Genomic DNA, 21,639 nt, shown 5'->3' on the forward strand with positions numbered 1-21,639 from the left:
TATATATATATATCACAATTATGTTTATCTTTTGGTTTCACCAAGTGGCTTAAACTGAATCAACTAGCTTCCTCTAAATTCCCATCTTCTTCAAAAGTGTCTAAAAGAATGCAGTCACTTAGCTAAGTTTTGACAGAAAAGAATAAGAAAAGAGGAAAAAGATTCTTTTCAAGTTCTCAAAATTAGAAGTTAGTGCACACGTATATATACATTTTACCTTTAAATAAGTTTTCTCCTCTGTCTTTGTAAACTTTTATTTCTATTCCTGACACCTAGGATATGCTTGATAATAGAATTTCTGTACTTGAAAGAATGGTGACTCTCCTGATCAATGATAACAGACTTAGGGAGAACATTTGTAATATAAATGAAAAGTGTGAGTTGAATTAGAGGATGCAAATATTTTGGAAGAAAACAATAAATGTGCTCATATATGTGAATATTTTACAGTTTTAAGATATGGGCATTCATAAGGACAGAAAAAAATATACCGAATTGCTCTGAGGCAGTGCTAACAATATATAAATAGAGGATGGATTGGATATCAAGCTTTGATTTCTATATTAACAGGTGAGTTGTGATAAATGATAATGGAAAAGGTTAATGCACAGAGCGAAGATCTATTTCAACTTGCGGGAATGAGGATACACAGTACTTGTCATGTTTACACACCTTTTAAAAATTACTCTAGTTCAATTCAAAGATTCAGAGTATTGTTACATTTATTATTTCAGAAAATTTCTTCACAATTCTGATTTGTCTGTATGTTTGTTTGAAAATATATCTCTTGTCTGCTTCAGAATTCCAAAACTTAAAAATGTCAATGATGCCAGTATATACAGCAATTAAACTATATATAACCATCTTATAAATATTCGGAGAATTATGAGTAACTTTCCTAAATATCCTAGGTTTACTTTTTATTTATTCTTCTATATTTGTGTTGTTATATTTTATTTCACTTAGCTAAAAAAAAGTTGAGGATTTAAAAAACATTTTTAAAATACATGTTTCTGTTTACGTCTGTAATAGAAATTTATTAATTATTCAGCAAGTAAATAAAAGGAACTTTGATTAGTTAAAATTCAGTAAGTTAAATTAAAGAGTACATGGCAACATTCTACTACCAAATACCACAAAGAATAGACGATATTCTAAAAATGTTTGTCATAGAAAAGGGAGAACTTTTGAGACTGGATCTCCTAGTGGATTGTTTTGGATCCATTATCATGATTTTTACAAAATCAGACCCATAGAGGGAGTAATTCATAGCTAGTAAGAGTTTCAGGCATTTTAGTAGAAATTTTCACTTTTAGTGACTCTTTAAATCATTACAATAAGAAACAAAATATCCATTATCAAAACTAGGCCACTCTTAAAGCCTTGGGTTTAAGGGCCATATTTTATTAGCTTTATTTTTCCATTATCTAGATTTGATGTCTCAATTAAGCAATCAATATATACATATACAAACATTCATGATGGAAACATAAGAAAACCGACTCACCAAACATTTGATTGATTTACCCAAATCGAGAATAATAATTAAAATGCAAGTCTTTCAAACCTTGACATCCCAATAAACCTCCATATATTGCATTCCTAATACTAGTTTTCAAGGTAAGAATATCTTGCTCTGTGTCCACCTATAATCATCTAGAGTCACGCTATTGATTAAAAATTGAGTGGTATTTGCAAAATAAGTAAATATTAAGAGTATGGATTGAAGCCTGCACAAAAACAAGATGAACTTATTGTCTTTAATCATTTGAAATATGCTCTAAATTATAGTGGCTGAATACACCCAAAGCAATTATATTGCTTTTCTTGAACTTGGTAAAGACCAAGAGGGACAAAAAAAAATGATAATTTTCACAACAAAATTCCCTCATATCTTCTTCTACTGGGTGACATATTCTAGCTACTTGATGGAAGATTGCAGCTATAAACTCTGAGGACTCATGTCATTAAAGAAACTCACATTGTCAAGAAGAATCAAAGATATACATTTTATATAATTAAATAGTGTATCTTTGCCATATCTTCTGCTGCTTACTCCTTAAATAAGAGTGAACATAATAGTTCCAGATTTGCGCAGCTAAAATAAAATGACACTATGAGAGAAATAAAACGGATTTTTAAGATACACAGGTACATAGTCCATTTTGAAAATTTCACAACTTAGATCTTAAAAGTAAAGTAACAAACCATTCTTACCTTAGAAAATTGTGCATTTACCCATTTTGTGAATGTTTTCTTTTGAACATCTTCTCTTTCATCTAAAATGCAAAATAAAAAAATAAAAGTTAGGAAGCAACTTTAAATATAATTCATATTTTACAACCAAAGTAACTTTCCATTATGATGTGTTAGTGTTATTTTACATTTAGTATTACATTCATTGATAAATGGAATTAAACATGAGTGATGCTGGTTTGGGGCCTCCGAATTAAAATTACTTCTGAAAAATGGCCAGGCGCGGTGGCTCACGCCTGTAATCCCAACAGTTTGGGAGGCCGATGAGGACGGATCACTTGAGGCCAGTAGTTTGAGACCAGCCAGGCCAACATGGCGAAACCCCATCTCTACTGAAAATACAAAAATTAGCCAGGCATGGTGGCATGCACCTGTAATCCCAGCTACTTGGGAGGCTGAGGCAGGAGAATCATTTGAATCCAGGAGGTGGAGGTTGCAGTGAGCCGAGATCATGGCACTGCACTCCAGCGTGGGCAACAGAGCAAGATCCCGTCTCAGATTTGCAATATCTGAAAAATAATTAATATGACCAAACCCATAGTCGTTCACATACTGTATGATTATTAAAAAATAGTCTCATCTGAATAATAGTATTTATTCCCCAGTTATGAATAGATACTCCAGTATAATTAAAAGAAACTCTCAGCTGTCATTTACCCTGAAAAACTATTTCGGAGCCTTTCCCCATGCCATCCACCCACCCATGTAGAAATGATTATTCCTTCCCTTGCAGCAGCTACATACTCTAACATGGGCCTGATCTCACTATGGAAGAGGTTTCCTGATGAGCAGGAGCATGGTTTAGTTATCTTTGCTTCCCAGAACTTAGCACACTGTCTGAACAAATTAAGAGCTCAGAAAATACATCTGACAAATACGTGCATGCTTTAAGGGAGGGGAGATTCTACAACTCTAAAATTTCTAGGACCTCTTTTCATCTAAAAGTCAGAAAATTTCAAATAAAAATGCAAATGATACTCTTCATGCCTTACATATAAATACTCAAAGAAAAAAGTCCCCAAAGATTTATACTAAGGGATTAGGGAGAAAAATTATTAAAAAACAGCTTCACTGAATTCATGCTTCTACAAATGATCTTTTTGCCCCTAAACTGGAAATTAGTATTAAGTCAAATGGACAGAAAAATCATCAATCTTGATATATTAAAATGTTTTTCTCCAAGCAAAAGACTATTTTTTAATTATTGTAAATATAATCATATTAGTTAATGTTCAGTAAATGAATGCATCTGAGAGATATTTAAAATTGATAAATTTTATATTTTATCTACTTGGATCAAAAGAACCGTTATTAAAATGCCCTTTACAAAGTAATCATATTTGCTCTCATATATTTTTCAGTAGTAAATCTCCGTTGCTTCTCTTAAAAACATAAGGAATCACTTTCGCATAACAAATAAATGTATGCACTAAAAATATCTGTTTATCTTTAAATCACAATACTAATCTATAAGTAGATTCCTTTAATCAATATGAGAAATAACAGTGAATAAATAAATTTCAAACTGTCATCTTAGGTGAGAAATTTTATTTAGCACTACAAAATACATTTTTCTTATTTAACTATGTTATTCACACAAGCTTCTATATGTATGTTCAATATCAACGTTATTCATATGGTATATGATAAATCTTAGCTACAATATGGAAGTATTTCCTTTGTTAACAAGGGTGAATAAATAAAAACAGATAGTAATAGTTTTCAAACCTATTCTAACCTCCTTCAAATCTTTACTTTCATAAAATTAATACTAGCCCTTCCAAAATAATTTTAAAAAGAAATGGAACATTTCAAATGGTCAAAATTAAACCATCTTCATTGACTTTCTGGAGGAAGATTGGTCAACGCATCATTTATCAGTAGTATATACATATATTCCTAAAAGTAAATGACCTTATTTGCAATTCCACTTATATTTCCTACATGTGCATGCATACTTTCTGTCAGAAAGCAGAGAGTAAATGAGTCAGTTGAAAGCATACATTCAGATGTCTTTGAAACATACCCAAAACCCTCTGCCAAAAGCTCAATATGAGGTCTTTTGAAGTGATTTAATCTAGAGGCTTTTAAGTGAAAAATACGTAGTAGAATAAAATTTTTATTCTTTTCAATTATATGGACAAGGAGTAATTTTTAGGTAAGCATCGAAGGCGGCACGAAAACCTTGACATTATGTGCAAAGTGTTACGTATTTACTGTGTAAATAACACTAAATGTGAGCTTCAACATATAAACATCTTTGCTAGTTGTCCTCTCTCCCCTCTATGTCTTTAATACAAGAAAAATGTCTTCAATGAATTATTGTCATATTTTGGTATAGTAGCATACATTTTCTTCAACATAATAATTATTAATACAATTAATTGTATTATTATTATAAAATACATAACAATTCTTAGTGCCTTACTATTCATAAGGTTGTTTTAATTATGTCATCTCAATCTGTATGTAATTTACTACTTTATACATAAACACAAGCTGAGAAGGAATAAAGCTATTAAGTGACAGAAATGAACTTGATACAGATTTTCTGAATCAAAGTCCATGGCTTTTCACATTGACCAGATATCTATCATTTACATTATAATTGCATAATTAACAATACAGAATACCATAAGATAATCAGAGTCACAAAAGGTGAACATATTAACACAAATGCAAAATAACCGTGAAATCAGAGCTTCTATTTTGAACAACTCAAGGAGGTTCCATGTATGTTTGTAACCTATGTGAATAGCGTCCTGGAATTTGGCAATGCATAACTTATTTGTCTGTATGAACTGATCTAGAACTGAATAATGAACCTTCTTTAATGGTGCTGGATGATATGGTTGTTAATACTTCAAATAATAATGCTCTTACATTTACTAATTGATATTTGGTATTTCAATTTTCGTCTTATATATCATTATGGAAATATTTTAACATCCAAAAATCAATCAAATTTTTTGTGTCCACACTTTTAAATTCCCCATAAATACATATTTCTTATAACCAAAATAATATTCTTTCTTTTTCACTTATTTTATCATAAATCTCATATAGGCTGCTGTTTCCTTTTGTTTGCTATTAGAGACTAAATCACAATAAACATGTTCATGCACTCACTTCTTTTTTGTTTTTATAATTGTCTTCGAATAAATTATCAGTTCAATATTATGAAAACCTTTATGACTTTTGCTAAATATCTTTATAATACTTTCCAAGTGATCACACCCACTTCTACTGGTACCAGAAAGAATGAGGTTGGGAATTATCATCTCAGCCGCAGGTATGTCATTGACAGGAGTTTCGTTGCTTTAGTCTTTTAAGGTATTGCTGCTTTGTTTAGATGTAAGGAGATCCTTGATGTTTGCTTTAATCATAATTAATTTGATTACTAATGAAGTAGAAGATGTTTCATGCATTTATTTATTCTGCATGTACCTATTTTTGTCAAAATACTTGTTTATATCCTGGCTCATTTATCTATTGAGCATTTAATATTTTAAAATTAATTGGAATGAGATCATTATATATTGATAATTCTTAAACATTTCAAGTCATGGGCTCCATTTGATTATCTGATGAAAATAATGAACCTTCTCTATAGAAAAATGTCTACACATACATATTTGCATACAGTTTCATAGAGTTCACTGACCTCCTTGCAGAAAACTCCTATTACCATAAAATCCAAGTTAATGATCAAAATTAAGCTACTCACTTTTAGTCAGTGAATGAACATATTTTCCCAAGTGGTCATATGCCTTTTAATTTTTATTTTAGTATGCTAAAATTTTATACGTATTTACTTGAATTGATATATTTTTATTGCTATTTGTCATATTGCTTAAAAGTTGACTATTTTAAGCTGTATACCCTTAGTTAACCTAAAGCCACCATACATACACATCACACACATATAAATTGTTCTAGAAACTATTTTGATACGTTAACATGATGTCTATTTCTGTAGTCACATAGTCTATAGTAAAACATATTAATGTGCAATCAGCAACAAAGCAAATGAGAAAAGAATAAAGTGATAGCTGTTTTATTACAAAATGATTATATGCTCCTGTTTAGTCATTTCAAGCAGCACATATTCTATTTCATTTCCTTTAGGGTCTGTTTATAACTGATTTTATTTTACTAATAAAAATATGCATGTGCATATTAATATGAGAGGCAAAGAAGAAAATCTCTCTTAGGAAAATTTACTTGAAAACTGTTCCCTGGAGATGTCAAGAAGTGAAGAACCACTACTTCATAAATTGCAAGCACTGACCAACGTTTTATTGTATTCTCTCTACGGGGAAATCCCATATAAAATTAGCTTTCTAACATGACATAAAAATTGTATTTCCTCTCAGTAATCTTTAACCCCTTCTAATAAAGTTATTTTTATTCAGTATATGTGGCCTTTCATATTTTTTAAGATTAGTACAATGAACTTTTACCCTGTTATTAACTTTTCTATTCCTTAGTCCCTCAGGAATATAAATGTGGGATATATTAAATTGCAATATTCATGATTCACAAGAGCAAATTACCGCAGAAGAATGATACTGGGCAAACTGAGGGAACATTAAATCTGTGGAACTGGCTTCCAGTCGCTTTGCAGGACTTATTAGAATTGTGGCCTTAAAATTGCCAAGCCTTAGCCTCTTTAACTGTGAAATGAGAATATTAATTGCTTTTTAACTCATGGAGCTATTGACAGGATATAATGAGATCATTTACTTGTGTAATAATTTATAAAATAAATATTTACAGAATGCTTACTATGACCTGGCCATGGCACTAGTTACTGAAAATATAAACAAGATTCAGTCTGGGAGAGCTCTTAGCCTAGTAGATAATAGACACATCAGAGATAAATATGAAACATTTTGCATAAACAAACATATATATAAATTTAAAGCGTATTATAGGAGCATGGAGAAAGGAATATGTAGCCACATGGGTGTTAGAAAAGATATTTTGGAGAAGGTAATGGGTAGGTTGAGTTCAGAAGGATAAGAGAAAGTAAAGAAGGAATAAAGGTAGGAGGAGGATAAAGATGAATCTCACTGAGCAGACAGTAAGGACAAGGACAGAGTGATAAGAAACTGAAAGTACACGCTCATTCATTATGCAATTCTGTTTTGTTGCACTCTAAAATGTGAGAAAGGGAGTGGCATGGAATGAAATTGCAATGAGAGTTAGGAGCGAGATGCTGGAGAGCCTCCTTAAGACCTCTTCTCTGCCATCAGATAAACAATGTAAGTGAAAGCATTTAAAAACTGGGGGAAAAAAAAACAGAAAAACAGTTCTATAAACACTAACAATTATTCCCATTACACAAAGCAATTAACCATAATCTGTACAAGAAAATAAAATTTTTTTGACACAAGGTCTCGCTCTGTTCCCCAGGCTGGAGTGCATTGGAACCATCACAGCTGACTGTAACTTCGGACTCCTGGGCTCAAGCAATTCTCTCACCTCTGCCTCCTCAGTAGCTAGGACTCTAGGCACACATCACCACATCTGTCTAATTTTTATTTTTTTTTCTTTTGTAAAGATGGGGTCTCCCCATGTTGCCCAAGCTGGTCTCAAACTCCTGGACTCCATCAATCCTTCTGTCTCAGCCTCCCAAAGTGCTAGGACTACAGGCACGAGCCACCACATTCGGCCTAGAAAAACATTTTTTAAATGATATTTCCTTGGGGGCTAGTTAATATGTTAATTGAAGATCTTCATCCCTAATGTGACACAGAAAATGTATCTTTAAAAGGAGAAGGGAATATTAAAGTTGATACCAGTTTAGAAACTCACGTAGTGAAGAAATGCAATGGGATGAGTTAATTTCACTTAAAGAAAGAACTATGAAGCCGGGCGCTGGGGCTCACGCCTGTAATCCCAGCACTTTGGGAGGCCGAGGTGGGCGGATCATGAGGTCAGGAGATCAAGACCATCCTGGCTAACACAGTGAAACCCCGTCTCTACTAAAAATACAAAAAATTAGCCGGGCGTGGTGGCGGGCGCCTGTAGTCCCAGCTACTGGGGCGTGAACCTGGGAGGCGGAACTTGCAGTGAGCCAAGATCGTGCCACTGCACTCCGGCCTGGGGGACAGAGGAGACTCCGTCTAAAAAAAAAAAAAAAAAAAAAGAAAGAAAGAAAAGAAAAGAAAGAACTATGAAGTAATATGGGAGAGCAATTAAGTTCAGTCTATTCTCTGCTTCCATCAAACATGAGAAAAAAGAAAATGAAAAATATGGAAGATTAATGATAAACATTAGATAAGGTTATGTGATACTTTGGAGCATTATAAAGGAAGGCAACAAATTTAGGACATATTTAGAAAGTGGATTTACTGTGCCATTAATATTACAAAATGGCAGTGCAGAGTGGAAGAGGCTGCAATGGAAAATGGTATGAAAAATGCTTTCTATTAAATCTGAGTAACAGTCTTTGATTATGGGATTTTTCTACCGCCTGAGGTGACGTTAGTGGTCAGCTTATAATGAGGAGGTCTAAAACAATTAAACTTCCGCACGAAGAACAGAAAAACTGTTCATGTCAAAGATATTTCTTTATTTCCCATTCACTTTACAATCAATGTAATGCAGTCTTCACTGCTCATCATCCTACAAAAGTTGTTCTTAATAACATCACCTACATCCTTTCTCATTTCCAAGAGAGTGACTGTCTGGATCAGAGCTGTAATCCCAGCACTTAGCATAGAATGTGTTACATAGTAGTGCTCAATAAAGGTGTTTTAAGTTAACGAAGACCAGATTTACTTTTTAGTCCTCTTCTCATTTTTCTCCTCTGCAGATATTAATTCTATTAAACTCTGGTAGGCAGAATAATGCCTCCTCAAAAATGGCCACGTGCTAATCCCTGACATCTGTGAATAAATTATGTTACATGGCAAAGTGGAATTATTGCAGATAGAATTAGACTTTCTAATTAGCTAACTTTTGATAGGGAGATTATCCCAGATTATCTGAGTGGGCAGGATTTAATCACAGGGGTCCTTAAAAGGGGGAAATGTTGGCATAAGGGGAGAATTAGAAAGCAGTTTGAGAAGGACTTGGTCCAAGGTGGCTGGTTTTGAAGATGTAGGAAGAAGGCCGTGAGCCAAATAACGTGGGAATTCTCTAGAAAATGGAAAAGGCAAGGAGACAGATTCTCCCCTGGAGCATCCAAAAGTACACAGCCCTTCTGGCATCATGATTTGAGTCCAGTAAGTTCCAGTTTGGATTTCTGACCTGCAGAACTGTCTGAGAATAAATGTATATAATTTTAAGCCACTAAATTTGTGGTAATTTTATAGCAGCAATAGGAAACTAATAAATTACATTTCATATTTAAGGCTATTCAGTGACAAATGTGTACTGACACCTACTAGGTGGTAGAAAAACAACTGTGAGAAAGACAGTGTCTCTAGCTTTTTTCCTTCTAGCTTAGTGAGAGAAGCAGTCACAACAAAAGGGTATGTTGATACAAATATACAGATAAGTCGCCTGATGAAGAAACTACAGAGTCATGTTACAATCATATATTAAGGAAACTACCTTGAAAAATCCAGAGCTTCCTTGATGAAGTGACATCTCAGCTGAGTTTTGAAAGTTAATTAAGAGCAGAGAGACAAGTGGTAGAAAAGAGAACTCCAGAAAATCAAAAGAGCAGGTGAAAGTGTCAGGATGTGAGAGAAAGAGTATGGTCCTTTCCCAGACCTAGAGATGGTGGAGGAGGATAAAAATGGCAGAGATGACCCTAGAAAAAGTGAAATTATCATCAACCTGTTTATGAAGAGCCTGAAAATATAGCCAGAGGGCAGTTCGAAATCAAAGCAGAATTTTAAGTAGGGAAATAGCAATGTCAGGCTTGGCTTTTAGAAATAAATTTCACAGTGTAGAGAATATTTGGGGATAAACTGTAAATAAGAAGACACATGAGCTGATTATACCTATAATCCACGTGAGAAGTAAGCATGACTTGCATTAATGAATGGCAGTGGGGCTGGAAAAGAAGTAAGTGCATTCAAGATATGTTTGCTGGGTAGTATTGGTAAGTACTAATTATTAATTATATGTGGAGTTAGGGGAGTTGGATCATGGATAATCAATGATAAAGCTAAATTCCCTGATGGAGAAACTACAGTTCTGTTACAATCATATATGAAGAGAACTAACTTGAAAAATCCAGAGCTTCTCTGATGAGGTTACAGGCTAGATTATTCAGAATGGCATATAAGGGCCTTCACAGTTTGACTCCAGTGTACTCCTCTAAACATATTATCGATTAGGCCTGTTGGCAGTCACCCATATCCCATACCTTATATACATCTACCAGGTCTGCCTTAGTCACACAAGCCAAATTTCTCCATAAATAAATCATATGCTTTCTTGCTTTAGTCCTTTGTTCATGCACTCCCTAGAATGAGGACACTCACTATTAAGATCTAGGTCGAATGTGAGGGTTTTCACAATCACACTTATCTCCCTGGCATAACTTATCAATCAATCCTTCTGATATATACATATGTGTAGGCTTTTTTCTAATTATGCATATGTGTATTATATATGTGTGTGCTACACACATAAATACTTTAACTGTATGTGTATGGACACACAGATACTTTAATTGTGTGTGCATTATAATTTATAAAGTGATTTCAAATATCTCATCTTGTTTACACGCACACATACACACATACACACACACAAACAGAAAATTAGTTTATTGTCTTCCAATAATGCAGCCCAAATCCCACTCATTACCTCCTAAATGTGACCACACTTAGATGGGAGAATTATTATGTCTTTGCAACTCCTGGCACCAAACATGGTATACTGAAGCAGAAATAGGTACTTAGTAAGGGTTTGTTGAATAAATCAAGTGACTAATCAATACTGTAATTAAATCTCAGATCTACTAAGTCCTAGACCAATGCTTTCCCCCTGCACTTCATCATACTGCTCAAACTACTCTGTTAATTATGGACCTTCTGTCACCAATTCATTTCCTAAATTATCCATTGAGCACCCATTAGACATACAACTAACTTTCAATGACTTCTCCCCAAAATTTGGCCTTCGAACTGAAATATTGCTACTTATTTTCATTACTATAATGAATAAAAAATTAAGAGAAAGAATATTTCTTGCAAACAATCTGCCTTTATTTCTCTAGGTGAATTTCACTCTGTAATATGATATAATTGCCCTTTACTTCATCTTTCATGACTGTCATGCTTCTGACACAATGTAAAATGCTATGGATGACCTGTCTGTTCCTTTGCCTCCACTGCAAATGCCACTTCTTTCTCAGGTAGGTCAATTGCTTTTTTATTGTAGGGAGTTGTTGGACTCAAAAACCAAATTGGAAAGCCATGTCAGCTCATATTGAATAAAAGTTCTCTCCCATTCCCTGCCACTTAATCACAGAATTTACGCTCCATTAGCAAATTGGAGTTATGGTGAGAACCTAACATAATCGCATAGTTGTATATTCATAAAAATTGCAATGCTCTATACATTGGAAACATAGCACAAGTATTGTAGAAATATACTTGTGAAGAATTAATCGAAGTCGCATGAAGTAGGACATAATAACAATGAGATTGAAGAAATGTATTAGAATGGAAGAATGATCAGAACTCCAAGAGTATATGAAAAGGTGTTAAGTGGTCTCAGTTGGAAAAACAGTGCCATCTGGTAGATTGTGCAAATAGTTAATTCTTATCCTCTTAAAATTGCATGGATTAGATACAATGCAGGCCAGGGTTACATACACTCATTTCAGAGTCAAATAACCTGAGTTCCCACTCCAGTTTCACATCTCATTATCTCTGTGGCCTTGAGTAAGTTACTTAACCTCTCTGTGTCTCATTGTCTCTATTTGTTTCATGGTAATAGTAATAAAGATACTGAATTGTGAAGACTAAATGTGACACATGTATGACATATTAATGCTGAGAAAGAGAAAAAAATAGACAAAACCTATAAATCTTTACTTCCAAATATATTGCAACTTCCCGTGGGTCTTCTGTATAAATGATATTATTTCATAAAATAGACACGATTGCTACGTGGCAGCCATGTTAATAATTAGTAGGATTTTTATAGTATTTGTAAATATGCAAAAAATTCAAGTCTTCTCGATTTGAAAGATAAAAACAAAATATGAAATGATATTCACATAAGTTACACCTCCTCATGCTCAAAAGAATGAAGTAAGTTTTTAGTAATAATGGAAATAATGGATATTTCTGTGGTGCATTATAATTTATAAAGTGATTTCAAATATCTCATCTTGTTTAAACATGAATATGTGGGTGTAGACTTGTTAGGAGTAAAAATAAGTTACTATTAATTAGCTTGCAGACTTGAAATGTGCTTTGGTAGTGTTCATGAGAAAGATGACTTATTTTTGTTAAAGTAATAACCATAGACTAATTATGACAGAATAAATCAAAATAAGGTCAAGGTCTCCAGTGTAATTTAGAGGTGAAATTAAATACTTGGATATTGTAGCAGAACTGCTAACTAGATGCCTGTTTCCATACAGCTGCCTACTCAATATTACTTTTAAAAGATTCAAATTCTCCCCTGAAAACTTAAAAAAATACATTGTTCACCACATTATCTATTTTTATGGGTTGCAAAATACTTCTTTGCAAACCAAAAGGAAAGCAAACAGCCAAATGTGCATGACACGCAACAGCCATTTCCAAATATATTGTTAATGAGATGCTTTAGAAACAGACAAATGGTCAAACACAGGGCCTGGATTATAAGGGGATATTTAAATCACAAGATGTATTTACTCGACTTACACTATGGAGTAAAGGTTAATAAAATGGCATAGTAGATGAGGATAATGCCTCATCCCTTATTTCACTGAGCCATCCCTGAGTTCACCTATAACTATAGTGAACAGATTCTGTGGATGCTGAAGATTCCTCACCACAAGCATCCACATCTCTCTGTTTCTTTGTGTTAAGGCTTTCTTCAGTTTAGGAGGGCTTGGTAAGCCCATTTGCAGGGCAGTCCAGAAGTGACAGAGATTTAGTTCTCCCAGGGGCAACCCTCAATAAACGAGGGACAGAAGTCTATGGATTAAAAAGGAAAAAAAAAAAAAAACAATGGAACAATTGCTAAGCATGCTCTGTAGGGCTCCTCAATTGTTGCATGGGATATGTAACCCAGAATGGCCTACAGGAGCATCATTATTGTCTGCTCTCTGTAGTGGAATTTGGGCCCACATTTCTTGGCTTGATCATGCACTAGTTATGCAGTGTTAGAAAAGACTCATAGGCCGGGTGCAGTCTCTCATGTCTGTAATCCCAGCACTTTGGGAGGCCCAGGTGGATGCAGCATGAGGTCAGGAGTTCGAGACCAGCCTGATCAATGCAGTGAAGCCCCGTCTCTACTAAAAATAAAAAAATTAGCCGGGCGTGGTGGCGGACACCTGTAATCCCAGCTACTTGGGAGGCTGATGCAGGAGAATCACTTGAACCTGGGAGGCTGAGGTTGCAGTGAGCCAAGATCACGCCACTGCACTCCAGCCCCAACAGGAGTGCGAGACTCCATCTCAAAAACAAACAAACAAAACAAAAAAAAAAAAAAAAAAACAAAGAAAGAAAAGACTCATAAATCACACCAAACCCAAGATTTCTAGTCTGAAAAGAGGAAATAATCGTGGTAAAAAAACTCTTAGTTTCACTTTGATGAGGTATCCTGTAAAGCATCAAAAGTAGTCTTAAGCAAAGACTTAGTACAAAATAAGTGTCAATAGAGATTAGTATTATTATTCCTGACTATATATTTAATTGCATTAGAACTTCTTGAACAAGTTGGTAGTTTACATTATTTGCTCATCGGTTTTTTTTTTCTTCCTTCTTTCCACTTGCCATGGGGTTCACCATGGGTGGATTATACATCCCACTCACTGATGTGGCCTTGGTCATGTGACTTACCTTGACCAATGGAACACAGTCAGATATGAGAGTGTGTCAATTCTGAGCTAGGGGCTTAAGAATCATAAAGTGTTTTCACTTTTCTTGGTCCTTCCTCCCTTTGTCAGGGGAAGTACACGCCTCAGGTAGCCTCTGTTCCTAAAAGGAGAGATGCATAGAGCTGACCTGTACTCAATACAAAATTGAACCTGACATGTGAATAAGAAATAAATGTTTGTTCTTATAAGTCATTGAGATTTGGATTTGTTTTTTACAGAGCATTAGCCTGTAGTAAAGCTGACTAATACAGCAGGTAAATAGTAAACGTGGCCCATAGAATAAAATTCAATAATGATGGAATGTATATAACCTCTTCATTTCAAAAAGAGAGGGTTGTATTCCATCATTAAATTTAAAATAAGCTGAAGAATGGGTTTTAAATAAAGTATTAAAAGCTTTCCAAAAATTGCCCTTTCAGAATATATTATCTTTTAAATCTTGGTCTTTCTCCTTACCATACCATTCAAAATTTAAACATTAAAACAAGCAGGTTTTTCTTATACATGGCAAAGTATTAGCACAGACAGAAATCAATGTAGAAAACAATTTAAGTGGAAAATAAGTTTTAAGGAAATGCAGTGGGTTATTGTAATAGCAATGGTCAGTACTGAGCCTGCTCATTTCCACCTTGTGCCAAATACTGAAAGCATTTAAAACAGAAATAAAGTTTCGGAGTAATCATTCACTCCCTGTTCACCAAATACGGAAGTCTTAAGCCAGTGTTTATGAAAGATCAAGCCAAAAATTATAAATAGGAATAAAGGCCAAACATGTTTTCAGCACTGACGGGAAATTTTGCAGTCAGTAAAAGAACATTACAGTCAGTCTTTTAGAAAAGGGTTTGGAAAATTATTGCTGAGAATACAAAAGAAATCCTGGGAGCTAATCAAACGAGGAGACAGTTTTGAGAGTTAATCAGGTGCCAATGCTAATAGATTATCCAAGTGGCAGAACAGAGAAGGTCCAGAGTCACACAATCAATTTTTATTCAGCTTGAGTTGCTAATACTGATGACAAGTGGTTAACGACTGCTTCTTCCAAGATTCTTAATGAAAGACTTCTCTTTTTTCAGGTTTATTATGCCACTGGATTAAAAAAAATTATTTATTTCTGTTCTAAGATCGGTGACAGGACTACATTGAGAACACGTCCCTCAGTGTACATTGCCAATAGATGAGTTTTGTCTATATCTTGATTGACTAATCATTTAATAGATGTGAATGTAGGTTGGCATGCAAATTAAGTAACTTTTGGCCAGGCGCGGTGGCTCACGCCTGTAATCCCAGCACTTTGGGAGGCCGAGGTGGGCGGATCACAAGGTCAGGAGATCGAGACCATCCTGGCAAACACGGTGAAACCCCGTCTCTACTAAAAAAACAAAAAAAAAAAAACTAGCCGGGCGTGGTGGCGGGCACCTGTAGTCTCAGCTACTTGGGAGGCTGAGGCAGGAGAATGGCTGAACCCGGGAGGCGGAGCTTGCAGTGAGCCGAGATCGTGCCACTGCACTCCAGCCTGGGAGACAGAGCGAGACTCCGTCTCAAAAAAAAAAGCTCTCATACTAGCCTTATTGTTTGCACTTAGGTATCACTGAGTTGAACTTGTAGAGGAAAATATAACAGAATTACAAAAGATTTAGACATTGTAAAAAACATTTGGATTTTTATTATATAAAACAAACAATAGATTTTGAGGTTTTAAGGGAATTTTCTGTTTCAAAAAACAGCATTTTAAGTATAGTTTTATTTCATCTTCATAAATTGTAAACTTAATTTTAAATTCCAGTCATTACAAAAGACTTTAAGTCAAATGGCAAATTGCTTTCCTCTATAGCCAATTTAAAATGTTTGAATGGTTATCTATATATACATATGTATTCAGGTTGTGTTCATATACATATTGTTATTATATATGTTTCATACATATATAATATATAAAGTTCATATATGCATGTGAATAATTTTATATTCTGATATGAATATAAAATTCATGAATTGTAGCACACTGAAAACATTAGTTTTTGATTAGAGAACATTAAAATGATTGTAAAGTAGAATCTCCAGAATTTCCAAAGTTTGTAAATTGAAGACATTCGAATTTTCTAATTTAAAGATTTGATCATTCTGCGCACCTACTAAACGTATTATAAAGGGAATGGCTTTCCCGAATTACAGTAATATGGTAGTTTTAGCTTTGAACCTGTCTATCTGGGTTCGAAAGGTAGTTCTGCTACTTATTAACAGTGTGCCTCTGTTTCCTCACCTGTAGAATAATGATAATAATATCGGTGTAGCTTTGTCATGAGCTTTGGATGAATGTTCCCACTTGAACCCTGGCTCTAACACTAACTTGCTCTATGGGCTTCTGTTAATCATTTAATTATGTGGAATACAATTTCCTCAACTTTAAAAAATAGAATTTGGAAAAGATAATTTCTATGTGTTTCGCCAGTTCTAAAACTCTATCATCTGCTTCTTTATTCTAGGTTGTTGCTTGTTTATTTGTTTCTGCAGGATGCAGTTTACAATCCTTGTTGGAGTATGCTCTGGAATCACATGGCCTGGATTTAAAGTCCAGTTTTGCCGCTTACTGGCTGAGTTTTCTCAATTTGTTTACATAACTTTTCTTTCCTTTAGTTTTCTCATCTGTAAAATAGGTATTAAAATAATAGCTATCTCATAGTGTCGTTGTGAGGACTAAATAAGCCATTATCTTTATATGGCATAGAAAGTGTCTGGCCCCAAATGAGTAATCAACATTGCTATTCCTATCCTGAAATCTATGGGCTTTCAATACGACTATGGAATAAACCCCTAAAATTGTGAGCAAAATTTTATGAGTGTGTATATATGAGAGTCCACAGTCATCAACAGATTCTAAAAGGGCTCCATGGTTTGAAAAATGTTGGATGAAAAATATAGACATTATACTGGCTCTTATGGATATTAATGATCTCTGTTTTACTTTTTTCAGGAACAGTGGCATTAACAGCAATCGACCTGTTTTTATTATTTTTCTTTACTTTGCTTTTTTTTTTATGTGTTTATTTAAGAGATCTGCTCTTCATCTCTGTCACCATTGTACCATTCTTTTTATGGATATACACACAGTAATTGGCATTGAAAGAGGTATAATTATATACACTGCAGCTATGCCAGAGAAAGCCAGGGCTCCTTATCTGGCCTAGGGAATAAATAATGGGTTTTCTTCATATTCTCTTAGATATTACTCTTCAGCCACCTGGGATTGGGCACTATTTTTTTGTTGTTTTTAGTTTCTTGTGCTTCCATATACACAGATGCAGTTTCTTGTCACCCATTTTATTGCAATGCCCTTTCTGAAAAGAGCCCAGCCTTTTTCTGTAATGTACTTTGACAGTAAGTATTGACATAATGTAATACAGTAATTGGAACTCAGAAAGATTTGTTTGTTACCTGACTGCTTAAGACATTTTAATGCCTTAATCGGACATATATTTTTAATGCACATTTTTCTTTAGTTAGAGCAGCCCATGTCATGAAGGAACCATTCAAATGTGGAATTGATGGTTTTCACAGGATATAAAAAACATCATGCCATACAAGAAACAAATCACTCCTTTCTGCATAGATACAGTGAATTCACAGCTTGGAAACCAGTATTTTCAAAGCGTGGTATGAAAGTGTCTGAGAATAAACTCTCAGCAGAGATCAGTAGAAATAATCAGTAACTGCTAAAAGAGGAACATTATTGATTGGCAAAGTGATCCAAAAAAGAGAAAAGGTGTGTGTGAACTTAATACTAAATTTAGACAAGTATTCATTGATTAGGAAATCAAAATTCAAGATAAAGAAACATGTTCAGAGATTAAAAGTAGTCTTTCATTGTTTGAGTAACCTAGCTGAGGAGTCAAACTAAAACCAATAGATTGTAATTAGTATGATGTTTTAGGATAAAGTTGAATAAAGAGAGAGAGAGACAGAGAGAGAGATGCATTATTTACCCTGATGTTTATACAATGCCAAGGTCAATTAATTTATAAATTAAATTTATGTTTATTAGCCAAATTTTAGAAACTAGAGAAAAAGTGAGTATTAAAAGCTTTAGGATTTAAAGTTTGATATATTTCCTTTGCATTTTCCTTGCTTAATTGTAATTGCACTGCACAAGTAGTTAGACACCTTACTTTCTTCATTTAAAATAACAGATTTTCCAATGTTGTTAAAACACAATTTAAATATCTAGAAGCATTGTCTTCTTTGTTCCCATAAAAATTACCATTCTGCTTTTTTTTGGAACCTTGAAAAATGGTTTCATAATTTTTGCTATTAAAATAGTCTTGCAATTACTGTCAATATAGATAAAGCATCCACTCAAATGTGGGATTATTACCTTAGAAAAGAGTCTCAAAAATTATAATGGATTTGGGTGAATAATCATCTCCGTAAGTTTTGGGACATATTTTCAAATTACTTCTCAAAAATTCCATATTAAACCACATTCCTACCTGTAATGGATGAAAATGTCTATAACGTTGCATTGTAACCTACATTGAATATGTTAAATAGAAATGTAATTCATATGTAATTCAATGTAATTCACATATATGTCTGTGTATGTCTATCTAAACAGGAATGCATGTGTGTGTATATATATATACATACATATACACATACATATACACATACATATGTATGTATTTAAAGAATTTAGACTTGGGTCTTAGAATCAGGCTCTCCTTGAATCCTTCAACTGCGAGATATAAATATAAGGGAATGTTGGCAATCATGGTCTGCTACATGAGGAACAGCGGAAGCCAATCTGCAATAAAAAAGATCGTTTAGAGAGAAGGAGATGTGACAGAGAGTCCTGGAAGATTTTGATTGCATTTTCTGAGGTGTACTGCAATTTGCCCTAACCTGCCTTGAGAAACATTTTAATCCTTAGAATAAACGTATCCTTTGGAATAAATTCCACATTTGATAAAGATAGTTCAAATTTGGTGTAAGTTATTTGTAGCCAAGTGTCCTAATTAATACTTAAGTAATAAGTAGTTTACTGCTTAACAGTAGAATTAGTTCTATTTCATATAATTTTTCCATCTCTCATTCAGATGGGAAGTTGCTCTCCTTCCTCTTGTAAGGTCATGATGCTCTATATCTGCAAATTCAAGGGAGGAAAAAGTCTCTTAACTTGAAACTATACAGGAAAAAAAAAAAACCCTGATGTCATTTCTAGTACTTAATTGGTATATATCTGCCATAAACACATGAAGCTGTTTTGGTTTGTTCAGTTACCCTTGTCTGCATAGGGCCATTTAAACCCAAATTGGAATTGTCTCTGGGTTACTATCAGTGATAATAAGAACTTTCAATTCATGCCAATTATAAGAATTCACAAACACAGATAGGGGTGACCAAGGAATCCAACCAGAACTTTCTGTTTAGTTTCATTAGACTCAGACTTAATGAGAAAAAAAAATCATTAGCACTGAAAAACTTGTAAGTCTTGTTTAGTTTCTTGCTGAAATTTAAATAATACTGATTGTGTCTGTGATGGAAACTGGCTAAGAATAAAATGAATATTTAATTTAGTAAGGTATACAAAATAAAACATGAGAGGGAGCATAGCTATTCCTAAATGGAAAAATAAATTGGTATACTACAATAGGAAGTATGATTTCCTTTTAATATGTTTGTTTTATAGAAGTTACTAATTGCAGAAACCACTTTGATTTAACATCATCAGTAAAATCAATGTGTGAACAATATCATTACATTCGAAAGATGACATGTCTAACAAAATGGCACTATCAATATATATGTATTTAAAGACAGTCTCCCTTTAACTTTGCTAGACACCAAAATTTTAAATGCACAATGCCAAGGGCAGTTAAATGTCAAAATACAAATGTATCTTAATATTTTATTTAAGGCTTCTATTGTTAAAAATAATGCATCTAACATAATAAGGAGGGTATCTGAAACTTCATATTTCAATATCCCCATGGTTTGCCATAGATGACAAATATAAATACATGCATGAAATTGTGATTTTATTTTATTGGTTAATTTTTGGTTACAGCTCATCACTTTGCATTAGTGCATACCTCCAAATCTCCAACAATCTCATATGCATCATTATAAGGAGACGAAAAGGATTAAGAAATAAGTTTAAGTCAGTGCATAGAATATTAAAAGTTCCTTTGCATCCAATATGAATGGAAGTGATTACTATTAATATAAACTCAATAATAAAGAAAATAAGCAAATGCCTACTTTTATTTTCTCCTAATTAACAAGTTTAATCCTTTGCACTTAATGTTAGTTGTTTGCCCCGGAGCCCGGCATTGGTAGACATCTCACTGCTCATGGGCCATTCTTGTCACCTTGACTCCCAACTCAACTTTGGGATGGACGTTTCAAACCACCTGCCTCTATGTGTTCAAACTTTGGTGTGAGCATTTTTGAAGGAATGTAATTGAGTATGAATTATGTGACAGTAGATATGTGAATTTTGACTGAAAAGTTTTGTAAAACTTGAGAAACGAACCTTTTGGCTGGGCACGGTGACTCACATCTGTAATCCCAGCACTTTAGGAGCTGAGGTGGGTGAATCACTTGAGGTCAGGAGTTCGAGACCAGCTTGGCCAACATGGCGAAACCCCGTCTCTACTAAAAAACACAAAAATTAGCCGGGCATGGTGGCATGCACCTGTAATCCCAGCTACTCGCAAGTCTCAGGCAGGAGAATCGCATGAACCCAGGAGGCAGAAGTTGCAGTGAGCCGAGATCGCGTCACTGCACTCCAGCCTGGGTGACAGAGCGAGGCTTTGTCTCAAAAAAGAAAAAAAAGAAAAATGAAATTTTTTCTTCAATTTTATAGTAAATTACTAATGAAGAAAACATTTCATTTCTCCGAAGACTATTTTGATTGACACCCGTAGCCTATGGGGGTTTCATATTCCCTCTTTTCTGTTGTTGGAGATATCATGGTTTAAATTTTTAGGAAGTATCTCAATCATTCATAAAAGTGTGAGTATTCTAAGTTACTTCAATGAGATATAAATTTTTGGAGCCCTGCTTCCATGTTTCAACTTCAAAAGTAGAAGTCAGTTCGAACTCCCTGGTGACTGCACTTGAGAATAAACTATCAGTCAATATCACGCTCCTTATCTTTTCTTTTTCCTTCCTACTGCCTACCCCACCCCACCCCACCAAACAAACAAACAAAACAAAAAGGCCAGGACAGCAGGTTCTACACTTTTGAATACAATTTTGGACAGTGTGCCAAATCTCAGTTTCAGCATCACAAATTAGGTTTCACAAATGGATTCTGAATATACAAAATGCTTTTGAGTCACCTTTTTTCTTCACCTTTAAATTAAAAGCTC

The 21,639-nt window shown here is 34.1% G+C and overlaps 1 protein-coding gene across 8 annotated transcripts in view; it reads right to left on the bottom strand.

Moving 5' to 3' along the window:
• Positions 1-21,639, bottom strand: part of DMD (dystrophin) — a 2,091,067-nt gene that overhangs the window by 1,897,915 nt on the left and 171,513 nt on the right. For all 8 annotated transcript variants that reach the window (XM_055376532.2, XM_055376533.2, XM_055376528.2 and 5 more), the window contains exon 2: positions 2,218-2,279. In XM_055376532.2, the coding sequence (XP_055232507.1) occupies positions 2,218-2,279 (62 nt within the window). The remainder of the gene's footprint in view (positions 1-2,217; positions 2,280-21,639) is intronic.

The sequence above is a fragment of the Gorilla gorilla genome, chromosome X (assembly GCF_029281585.2).
Source record: "Gorilla gorilla gorilla isolate KB3781 chromosome X, NHGRI_mGorGor1-v2.1_pri, whole genome shotgun sequence".
Taxonomy (NCBI): domain Eukaryota; kingdom Metazoa; phylum Chordata; class Mammalia; order Primates; family Hominidae; genus Gorilla; species Gorilla gorilla.